Raw genomic sequence first — 12136 nt, 5'->3', positions numbered from 1 at the left:
GCCATTCAAATAAATAAAATAAATATTAAAAAAGATAGAAATGGAATTCTGACAACCTAAAACAACAACAGTGTATAAGCAACTGAACAGAAGATGAGAACATTGTAAGAATTTTATCTGCCAAATTACATCCTGAGAAACACATTTTGATTTTGTATTGTCCATCAAAGAGAAAGAGAAAAGAAGGAACAGATACACCATGTTAAAGGTAAGAGTAAAGAGCTATAGAAAAAGAAGGAAAGGGAGGAAAATATAAAGAAAGAGAAAAACAAGAAAGCCAGGGCGGAGGTGTCAGAGAGTTAACCAGGGCTCAAAGGCTGTGGCTCCAGACGCTGTTGGCGCTCTCTCTGAGGGAGAGGCAAAAAGAACAGGAACCCAAGGAATGGGGACAGGATGGACACAGTAGCTGAAGGAGAAAGAAGGGTTCAAATCTCATCACGTTGGTGTTCATTGTCTCATTGCACACTAATGTGAGTCTTTCCATGTCTTCTCCCTTCTCACGATTTCAGTTTAACGATGAAAAAAAATTGATGAACTTTCATCAGAATCTTCAGGATATCACAGAAGATCAACTCAGTTTGGCGTCAATCCACTACATGCGCTCTCATTACCAGGAAGCTATTGACATATATAAGCGAATACTGCTAGATAACAGGTCGGTGTGCTTGTATGCCTGTTGGGCCTCTTTCATTTTGTTGGTTTCTTCTCTCTGGTTTGAGGATCTAGTGTCCTTTGGATCTGGTACCACAATGTGTTTACATATGTTTAGTTGATAATGTGGTAAGATTAAGAACTACTTATATATTATCTATATCAGGTTTTTTCCCTACCTTTTCGTTTTTAGGGGCATTTTTAGATAATTTTCCCCTAATTGCCTTCCCATGGAATTTTTATACATACATGTAATATGCGTATATATCTGTTTATGTCCTATATCCATATCTGTGCCTTTCATGTAAAATAATTTTCTCACTTCTGCATAAGAACCAATTTTGCCCCTGTTGAAAAGGTATGATCTAAATGTATCACTCTCAATATTGTGTGGGTAACTTGCTGACAAGATTAGAAACAAACCACTCTGTTATCACTGAACGGGTGTCTTTCCACTGTTGTCTGCAAAATGCCTCATCCACCTGGCTTCTTTCCTCCGCGTTGCCTTCACAGCCTCCTTCCCGTGCTCGTTCCCGCATCAGGCCACCCCACCTGTCTTTGCCTCCTCCCCTTTAGGTACCCTCCTTTACTCCTCAGACATCAGATACACATTCCAGTGCAGAGGGCTGACTGTCTCCTGCTTCCTTTGCCTTTTCCATTTGAACTTTAGTTTGACAGCGTTTCTTTGCAGTATGCAGACCGTAACCTTGCACTCTCTGATCTGGTAGGGAGTACCTCGCACTCAACGTTTATGTGGCCCTCTGCTACTACAAGCTGGACTACTACGACGTCTCTCAGGAAGTCCTGGCGGTCTATCTGCAGCAGATTCCCGACAGCACCATCGCACTCAACCTTAAGGCCTGTAATCATTTTCGCCTTTACAACGGCAAGGCAGCTGAGGTAGTGATGTAAATATGCTTTCTGATGTACTTAATTCCAGCTTGAATCACTTTATATTTTCCAAGTCACTCATTAACTATATTACTGGTAAATCTTGATGAATATTTCTTTGTCATTGCCAGTGTGATGCTACAAGAACCTACTTGTACAAATATTTATATTTTATCAGATATTCTAGAAAGAATACCAGCTTCCAAATATATCTATATATTATTTATATATATTTATATATTATGTCTAATATATTGTACATGATTTTACCTAAATGCCTTATGTCAGTTTATATATGTTTAAAACGAAACGCTTGAGCTTCTTCCTCTAAATTAGCTGTGGCTCTGTGGTTGGATGTCTCCGACAAGCCCAGAGTAAGTGACGTCAGAAACTGGGCTGTGTGCTGCTCTCTGCTCTGTCACTTCCATGTGATGATCCACCACTGCCTGTCAGCTGTGCATCTTAGAAAACTCTTTCATCTGTCCCTCTTCCTGTGCCGCTGCTTTAGGCCGGGAGCTCCTCACCCCTACTGTGGCCCTTTACATCGTGTTCCTGCCTCTATCAGTTTTGTCCTGTCCAGTTCAGCTGATGAGTTTGTTCCCAGTACCACACTGTCTTACCATCAGAGCTCTGCAGGACAGCATTCTTACTCCGAAATGACTTCCTTCTTCCTCTGGTTTGCACACTCAACTTCTCCTTTAAGGTTACTCTAAAAGGCAAAAATGATAGACATTTTATAGATACTTACAAATTGTCTAACTTATGCACACTATGCAGGACACTTTACCCACTGTTTAATTTCCCTGACAAGCCTATGGATAAATGCTCTTCTGCTCTCATTTTATAGGAAGCTGAAAGCATAGCAGGCCACACATTATTATCTCATTTTTCTTATAACATGTTTTAATCATTATATAATAAATATGCATATACATGCAAAACACATTTTAGGGGTCTTCAAAAACTTTGTAGAAAATCCATGTTTTAAAAAACTATACATACATTTCATAATGTTTTTGCACCAAAATAAACACCTGTAATTCCATTTTACATAAACTTTTTGAATTCCCTTCACACACTTGTATAGATTTAAGTGATATATAACTAAATCTAAAATATAGAACATGTTCTGTACTGTATTTAGATATTCACGACTACTTGGAAATGTTCATGGAAAATGGGATTGAAGGGGCAGGCGTTTGGTGCAGCTGTTGAAATGCCTGTGACACCCGCATCCCATATTCAGGTGCTGGGACTTCCAGCTTCTTGCTAATGAGCACCCGGGAAGCAGCAGGAGGTGACATATGTAGTGAGGTGCCTGCCACCTGCGTGGGAGACTTGGACTGACTCCTTGCTCCCAGCTTTGACCTGGTGCAGATGTTGTGGGCATTTGAAGAGTGAGCTAGCAGATGCCAGATCCTGTCTCTTGCTCTCTTTTTTTTTGCATTTCAAATAAATAATTTTTTTTAGGAAAGGAAAATGGGATTAAAAGGCAAGTTTATTTTGGTGCAAAAAGTTGTGTGGAAGGGAAATTTATTTTGGTGTAAAAACTTGTGAAATGCATATGAGAGATTTTCATAAAGTTTCTGAAAAATGTGTAGTGTGTAAAACTATGTATGAATTTCAGCATTTTTTGTGCCAAAGTAAAGTTCCTATAAAGGTACTTTTTGAAGTACCTTTGCAGACATAAATGTATATTTCTAGGTTTACCATATGATGGGCCACACTTATAAATTACTTTCATGTCTGTTCCTTTAGTTGCTATTAGTTGCCACCAAAATTTAAGTGTAAAATTTCTAGATGTGTCAAAATGAAGAAATCCTATCCTTGCCCAAAGCATAGTTCCAGATTGGCAGCATGCCTCCCTAGGTAGGAGGAGAAAAGAAGAAAGCGTAAACCACCAACTTAACTGTATCAAGCAAAACTTACTGACAAAATACGATAGCAAGGAGCTCTATTAACACATTGCACCCTGCCAGTCCATGGAGCCCCTGAGTGAAGCAGTGTTCATAGTGGGAGAGGGAGGCTGTGGGGTAGAGAACGTGTGTCTACAGCATGTGGCCAGATTGCTTTCTCACAGCTCACACACGTGTACAGATGGTCAGTTATGACAAAGCAAATGCCATGCCCACCCATTACATCTCTTGGTATGCAGTTGGGCAGTCCGGCTATATATTATGCAAAATGCATTCTTGAGAAGATGGTTATTTCAGCTGGAGTCCTCTGTGTCCACCTAACTGACTAATGTTTTGTGGTAAGATAGGTATGCAGTTTCATCTCTTCAACATTTTTCCCCTTTGGTAAGAACAAGCAAAATAAATACATTTCTTGTTCTCTTTTTCTTTTCTTTTTGAACAAAAAATGCTTAACATGTATTAATATTTATAAGAATTGTGATTCAGAGAATAAGTCATTTAGAATTGAAGTCAGTCTTAGGGGCTCACGTATGGTGAAGGACAAAAAAGGAGTTGGGATTATTAAATGGTGTTCGGGGATGACCAGACCAGGATGGAACTGAAAGGGAAAATTTTCAAAAACAAATCACATGACTCAGAAGACACTGTCCTCTAGAGTCAGGATAAATTCCCAGTGTTGGCCCTGCAGGAAGTGAACTTCTGAAAGGTTCTAGTAAAAGTCAGTCAGATCTTTTTGACAGACTTCAAGTGACCACTTACGTGTAGAAACTCATATAGGCTGATGGAATTCACAGTAATCCTCGTGCTTATTTGATGCCTTCCAGAGAAGGTTCAGGGATCAGGAACAGTGAGCGCTACACCATCGTCACACAGGCCTGCTGGAAGCCGCAGCCCTGTGTCAGACATGCTCCGAGGTCGTTCTCAGAGACCCTACCTTTTCACCACGAGTCAGTCTGGGAGAGCTGGCCAGTTCTCATATTAGGTCCAGTTTGTTTAATGTTTGCATTTTGTCTGCATGTGTCCTTTCCGTAGTCTGCTACGGGTAGCTTGGTTGACCAAAATTCCAGAAACCTGGAGTCATCCAAGTCAGGGCATTAGATCACACTCACCAACCTGAAAGGTGTGCTTTCCCTTGAAGCTGTGTCGGTGCAGTTCACAAGTGGGTTTTATGATGTATTTCAGCAGCTGTGTCAATGTACCTTACCTTTATTTTGGTTAGCAATGGGATGTAATGTATTAATTTATGATAGTTTTATTAACGTATTTAAAATCAGGCATTCTTCTGTACCTTGTATATATTATATGTTTCAGTATCTCACAAACACCAATATTGTTCTACTCTTCCACAGCAAGTATGGAAAAAAAATCTGTAATGATTGACTTAATTCTTTATTTTTTTAGAAACCTTTTATTTATTAAATATAAATTTCATAGGTACAGCTTTCAGCATATAGTGGTTCTTCCCCCTTACCCACTCTCCCACCGCCACTCCTGTCCCACCTCCTACTGCCTCTGCCATCCCATTCTTCATTAAGATTCGTTTTTTTTCAAAGATTTATTTATTTTACTTGAAAGTCACAGTTATACAGAGAGAGGAGAGGCAGAGAGAAAAAGAAAGAGAGGTCCTCCATCTGCTGGTTTACTCCCCAAGTGGCCGCAACAGCTGGAGCTGAGCCGATCCAAAGCCAGGAGCCTCCTCTGGGTCCTCCATGTGGGTGCAGGGGCCCAAGGACTTGGACCATCTTCCACTGCCTTCCCAGGCTATAGCAGAGAGCTGGATCAGAAGTAGAGCAGCTGGGACTCGAACCGGTGCCCAAACAGGATGCCGGCACCGCAGGCAGCAGCTTCACTCGCTACGCCACAGTGCCGGCCCCATTAAAATTCATTTTTAGGGGCCCGCACTGTGGCGCAGTGGGTTAATGCCTTGGCCTGAAGCACTGGCATCCCATATGGGCACTGGTTCAAGACCTGGCTGCTCCACTTCCCATCCAGCTCTCTGCTGTGGCCTGTGAAAGCAGTAGAAGATGGTCCAAGTCCTTGGGCCTCTGCACCAGCGTGGGAGACCTGGAAGAAGCTCCTGGATCCTGGCTTCAGATCAGCACGACTCCGGCCATTGAGGCCAATTGAGGAGTGAACCATCGGAAGGAAGACCTCCCTCTCTCTCTCTCTCTCTCTCTCTCTCTCTCTGCCTCTCTGCCACTTTTCTCTCCGTGTAACTCTGACTTTCAAATAAATAAATAAATCTTAAAAAAGGATTCATTTTTAATTTTCTTTATATACAGAAGATCAACTCTATACTAAGTAAAGATTGCAAGAGTATGCGCCCACACAAACACACACAGTATAAAGTACTGTTTGAAGATAAGTTTTACCATTAATTCTCATAGTACAACTCATTAAGGACAGAGCTCCTACATGGGGAGCATGTGCACAGTGACTCCTGTTGTTGATTTAACAGTTGACACTCTTAATTATGACGTCAGCGGTCACCTGAGGCTCTTGTCATGAGCTGCCAAGGCTATGGAAGCCTTTTGAGTCCACAAACTCTGTCAGTATTTAGACAGGGCCATAAGCAAAGTAGAAGTTCTCTCCTTCCTTCAGAGAAAGGTACTTCTTTTAAGTGCTGAGCTGTCACAGATCAGGGAGAACATATGATATTTGTCCCTTTGGGATTGGCTTATTTCACTCAATATGATGTTTTCCAGATTCCTCCATTTTGTTGCAAATGATTGGATTTAATTTATTTTTACCACTGTGTAATATTCCATAGAGCACATATCCCATAATTTCTTTATCCAGTTTTCTGTTGATAGGCATTTAGATCGATTACATATCTTAGCTATTGTGAATTGAGCTACAATAAACATGGAGGTGCAGATAGCTCTTTTATTTGCCGATTTCATTTCCCTTGGGTAAATTCCGAGGAGTGGTATGGCTGGGTTCTATGGTAGGACTATATTCAGATTTCTCAGGTATCTCCAAACTGTCTTCCTTAATGGCTTTACCAGTTTGCATTCCCACCAACAGTGGATTAGGGTACTGTTTTCCCCACATCCTCGCCAGCATCTGTTGTTGGTAGATTTCTGAATGTGAGCCATTCTAACCGGGGTGAGGTGAAACCTCACTGTGGTTTTGATTTGCATTTCCATGATTGCTAGTGATTCTGAACATTTTTTCATGTGTCTGTTGGCCATTTGGATTTCCTCTTTTGAAAAATGTGTGTTCAGCTCCTTGGCCCATCTCTTAAGTGGGTTGTTTGCTTTGTTGTTGTGGAGTTTCTTGATCTCTTTGTAGATTATGGTTATTAATTCTTTATCACTTGCATAGTTTGCAAATGATTTCTCCCATTCTGTTGGTTGCCCCTTCACTTTCCTGTCTCTTTTGCAGAACAGAAACTTCTTTTTTTTTTTTTTATTAAAATGATTTATTTGTTTTGTTTTGTTTTTTTTTTTTTTGACAGGCAGAGTGGACAGTGAGCGAGAGACAGAGAGAAAGGTCTTCCTTTGCCGTTGGTTCACCCTCCAATGGCCGCCGCGGCCGGCGCGCTGCGGCCAGCGCACCGCGCTGATCCGATGGCAGGAGCCAGGAGCCAGGTGCTTTTCCTGGTCTCCCATGGGGTGCAGGGCCCAAGCACCTGGGCCATCCTCCACTGCACTCCCGGGCCACAGCAGAGAGCTGGCCTGGAAGAGGGGCAACCGGGACAGAATCCGGCGCCCCGACCGGGACTAGAACCCGGTGTGCCGGCGCCGCTAGGCGGAGGATTAGCCTAGTGAGCCGCGGCGCCGGCCTCAGAAACTTCTCAATTGATGTAATCCCAGTTGTTAATTTTGGATTTGGCTTCCTGTGCTTCTGAGGTCTTTTCTAAGAAATCTTTGCATGTGCCAGTATCTTGCAGGGTTTCTCCAATGTTCTCTAATAATTTGATGGTGTTGGATTGTAGATTTAAGTCTTTAATCCATGTTGAGTGGATTTTTGTGTAAGGTGTAAGGTAGGGGTCTTGCTTCATGCTTCTGCACGTGGAAATTCAGTTTTTCCAGCACCATTTGTTGAATAGACTGTTCTTGCTCCAGGGATTGGTTTTAGCTCCTTGATCAAATATAAGTTGATTGTAAATGTTTGGATTGATTTCTGGCATTTCTGTTCTGTTCTATTGGTCTATCCATATGTTTTTATACCAGTACCAGGCTGTTTTCATTATAACTGCTCTGTAGTATGTCTTGAAATCTGGTGTTGTGATGCCTCCAGCTTTGTTTTGTTGTATAAGATTGCTGTAGGGGCTGATGCTGTGGAATAGCAGCATCAGCTATAATCCTGCCGTCTGCTGTGAGGGCATCCCATATGGGATGCCGGTTTGGGTCCTGTCTGCTCCGCTTCTGATCCAGCTCTTTGCTGTGGCTTGAGAAAGCAGTAGAAGTGCCCAATGCTTGGGCCCCTACACCTGCGTGGGAGGCTTAGAGGAGGCTCTTGGCTTCTGACTTTGGATTGTTGCAACTCTGGCTGTTGCAGCCAATTGGGGATTGAACCAGCAGATGGAAGACCTCTCTTTCTCTCTCTCTCTCTCTGCCTCTCTTTTTCTCTATGTGTAACTCTGACTTTCAAATAAATAAATAAATCTTTAAAAAAAAATAAAGAGATTGCTTTAGCTATTCGACGTCTCCTAGCCTCCTTATGAATTTCAGCATCATTTGTTCTAGATCTGAGAAGAATGTCTTTGGTATTTTAATTGGTATCTAATTGAATATGCAAATTGATTTTGGAAGAATAGACTTTTTTTTTTTTTTTGACAGAGTGGACAGTGAGAGAGAGAGAGACAGAGAGAAAGGTCTTCCTTTGCTGTTGGTTCACCCTCCAATGGCCGCCGCGGCCGGCGCGCTGCAGCCGGCGCACCGCGCTGATCCGATGGCAGGAACCAGGAGCCAGGTGCTTTTCCTGGTCTCCCATGGGGTGCAGGGCCCAAGCACCTGGGCCATCCTCCACTGCACTCCCTGGCCACAGCAGAGAGTTGGCCTGGAAGAGGGGCAACCGGGACAGAATCCGGTGCCCCGACCGGGACTAGAACCCGGTGTGCCGGCGCCACTAGGCGGAGGATTAGCCTAGTGAGCCGCAGCGCCAGCCGGAAGAATAGACATTTTGATGATATTGATTCTTCTAATCCATAAACATGGAAGATTTTTCCATTTTTGTATCTTCTTCTATTTCCTTAATGTTTTATAATTCTCGTGATAGAGATCTTTGACATCCTTTGTTAAGTTTATTCCAAAGTATTTGATTTTTTTTGTAGCTATTGTGAATGGGATTGATCTAAGAAGTTCTTTCTCAGCCGTGGCATTGTCTGTGTATACAAAGGCTGTTGATTTTTACGTGTTGATTTTATGTCCTGCTACTTTACTGACTTTTCTGTGAGTTCCAATAGTCTCAGTGGAGTTTTTTGAATCCCCTGTATAAAGAATCATGTCATCTCCAGATAGCGATGGTTTGACTTCTCCTTCCTAATTTGTATCTCTTTGATTTCTTTTCTTGCCTAATGGCTCTGGCTAAAACTTCCAGGATTATATTGAATAGCAGTGGTGAGAGTAGGCATCCCTGTCTGGTACCAGATCTCAGTGGGAATGCTTCAAACTTTTCCCCATTCAATAGGATGTCTGCCGTGGGGTTTGTCATAAATTGCCTTGATTGTGTTGAGGGGTGTTCCTTCTATACCCAATTTGCTTAGAGTTTTCATCAATGTAAGGGTGTTGTATTTTTTCAAATGCTTTCTCTGCATCTATTGAGATAATCATGATTTTTGTTCAGCAGTTTGTTAATGTGGTGTTTCACATCGATTGATTTGCAGATGTTGAACCAACCCTTTATACTAGGGATAAATCTCCTCTGGTCTAGGTAGATGATCTTTCTGATGTGTTGTTGGATTCGATTGGCTAGAATTTTGTGGAGGATTTTTGCATCTATGTTCTTCAGGGAATTTCTCTGTTTTATCTTTTTCAGGTTTAGGAATTAAGGTGATGCTGCTTTCATAGAAATAATTTGGGAGGATTCCTTCCCTTCAGTTGTTTTGAATAACTTGAGAAGAATTGGAGTTAGTTCTTTAAACATCTGGTAGAATTCAGCAGTGAATCCATCCAGTCCTGGGCTCTTCTTTGTTGGGAGGGCCTTTATTATTAATCCAATTTCTGTCTTGATTATGGGTCTGTTTAGGTTTTCTGTGTCTTCATGGCTCAATTTAGGTAGGTTGTATATGTCCAGGAATCTGTCCGTTTCTTCTAGGTTTCCCAGGTTGTTGACATACAACTCTTTGTAGTAATTTCTGATGATTCTTTTATTTCTGTGGTGTCTGATTTTATATTTCCTTTTTCATCTCTAATTTTTATTGATTTGGGTCTTCTCTCTCCTTTTTTTGGTTAGTTGGGCCAATGGTGTGTCAATTTTGTTTATTTTTTCAAAAAACCAGCTCTTTGTTTTGCTGATCTTTTGTATTTTTTGATTCAGTTTTGTTGATTTCTTCTCTAATTTTAATTATTTCTTTTCTCCTACAAGTTTTGGGTTTGGTTTGCTGTGGTTTTTCTAGATCCTTGAGATGCATTGATAGCTCATTTACTTGGTGCCTTTCCAGTTTCTTGATGTAGGCACCAATTGCTATAAACTTTCCTCTTAACACTGCTGTTGCTATATCCCATAAGTTTTGATATGTTGTGTTGTCATCTTCATTTGTTTCCAGAAATTATTTGATTTTTCTTTTGATATCTTCTATGAGCCACTGTTCGTTCAGGAGCACGTTGTTCAGTCTCCATGTGTTTGCATGCACTCTAGGGATTCCTGAGTTGCTGATTTCCAGCTTCTTTCCATTGTGGTCTTAGAATATGCATGGTATGATTTTGATTTTTTTGAATTCGCTGAGACTTGCTTTATGACCTAGTGTGTAGTCAGTCCTAGAGAAAGTTCTGTGCACTGCTGAGAATCTGTGTTCTGCAACTGTAGGATGAAAAGTTTTGTAGATATCTGTTAGGTCCATTTGGTCTATAGTGTCGATTAAATCTGCTGTTTTCTTGTTGATTTTCTCTCTGGTTGATCTGTCCATTGTTGAAAGTGGAGTATTAGGCCGGCGCCGCGGCTCACTAGGCTAATCCTCTGCCTAGTGGCGCCAGCACACCGGGTTCTAGTCCTGGTTGGGGCGCCGGATTCTGTCCCGGTTGCCCCTCTTCCAGGCCAACTCTCTACTGTGGCCAGGGAGTGCAGTGGAGGATGGCCCAGGTGCTTGGGCCCTGCACCCCATGGGAGACCAGGAAAAGCACCTGGCTCCTGGCTCCTGCCATCGGATCAGCGCGGTGCGCTGGCCGCAGCGCGCCGGCCGCGGCGGCCATTGGAGGGTGAACCAACGGCAAAAGGAAGACCTTTCTCTCTGTTTCTCTCTCTCACTGTCCACTCTGCCTGTCAAAAAAAAAAAAAAAAAAAAAGAAAAAAAAAAAGAAAGTGGAGTATTGAAGTCCCCCAATACTATTGTATTGGAGTCTAAGTCTCCCATTAAGTCCCTTAACATTTCTATTCAATAGCCAGCTGCTCTATAATTAGGTGCATATATCTTTTTTTTTTTTTTTTGACAGAGTGGACACAGAGAGAGACAGAGAGAAAGGTCTTACTTTTCTGTTGGTTCACCCTCCAATGGCCGCCATGGCTGGCACGCTGCGGCCGGCGCACTGTGCTGATCCGAAGCCAGGAGCCAGGTGCTTCTCCTGGTCTCCTATGGGGTGCAGGGCCCAAGCACTTAGGCCATCCTCCACTGCACTCCCTGGCCACAGCAGAGAGCTGGCCTGGAAGAGGGGCAACCGGGACAGAATCCAGCGCCCCGACCGGGACTAGAACCTGGTGTGCCTACGCCACTAGGTGGAAGATTAGCCTATTGAGCTGCGGCGCCGGCCAAGTGCATATATCTTTATAATGTTACATCTTCTTGTTTAATTGATCCCTTAATCATTATATAGTGCCACTCTTTGTCTCTTTTTAACAATTTTTATGTTGAAGTCTATTTTGTCTGATACTACGATGGCCACAGCAGCTCTTTTTGATTTCTGTTGGCATGGAATATCATTCTCTATGCTTTCATTTTCAGTCTGCATGCATCTTTGTTGGTGAGATGTGTTTCTTGTAGGCAGCAAATAGATGGGTTTTATTTTTTAATCCATTCAGTCAGTCTGTTTTTTAACTGAGGAGTTGAGGCCATTCAATGTTACTATTGATAAGTAATAACTTTGCCCTGCCATTTTTCCAAAAATATTCCTAGTTTTTACTTTGAACTTCCTATGATCTTTTACTGAGAGATTTTATTCCATTACCTTCTTTTGTACTGATGACCATGTTTCTGTGTTTCTGTGTGCAACACATCCTTAAGCATCTTTTGTAGGGCTGGACAAATAGTGACAGATTCTTGAAATTTCTGTTTGTTATGGAAGGTCTTTATTTCACTTTCGTTCACAAATGAGAGCTTTGCAGGGTATAATATTCTGGGATGACAGTTTTTTTTCTCTTAAGACTTGGACTATATCTCGCCATTCTCTCCTAGCCTACAGGGTTTCTGATGAGAAGTCTGCTGTGAGTCTAGTTGGAGATCCGCTGAAAGTAAGCTGGTGTTTTTCTCCTGCACATTTTAGAATCTTCTCTTTATGTTTCACTGTGGTGAGTTTGAT

The 12136-nt window shown here is 42.1% G+C and overlaps 1 protein-coding gene across 11 annotated transcripts in view; it reads left to right on the top strand.

Annotated features, from left to right (window-relative positions):
* IFT56 (intraflagellar transport 56) overlaps nt 1–12136 on the top strand; it is an 83641-nt gene that overhangs the window by 21482 nt on the left and 50023 nt on the right. For all 11 annotated transcript variants that reach the window (XR_016231846.1, XM_089329686.1, XM_017338039.4 and 8 more), the window contains exons 6-7: nt 510–655; nt 1380–1551. Coding sequence is in view for 10 of the 11 variants with exons in the window: in XM_089329686.1 (XP_089185812.1) it covers nt 510–655; nt 1380–1551 (318 nt within the window). In the remaining variant the exon portion in view is untranslated. The remainder of the gene's footprint in view (nt 1–509; nt 656–1379; nt 1552–12136) is intronic.

This window comes from Oryctolagus cuniculus, chromosome 3, assembly GCF_051225735.1.
Source record: "Oryctolagus cuniculus isolate XC-2025 breed Fujian yellow rabbit chromosome 3, ASM5122573v1, whole genome shotgun sequence".
NCBI lineage: Eukaryota > Metazoa > Chordata > Mammalia > Lagomorpha > Leporidae > Oryctolagus > Oryctolagus cuniculus.
This window is presented reverse-complemented; position numbering and strand designations above follow the sequence as displayed.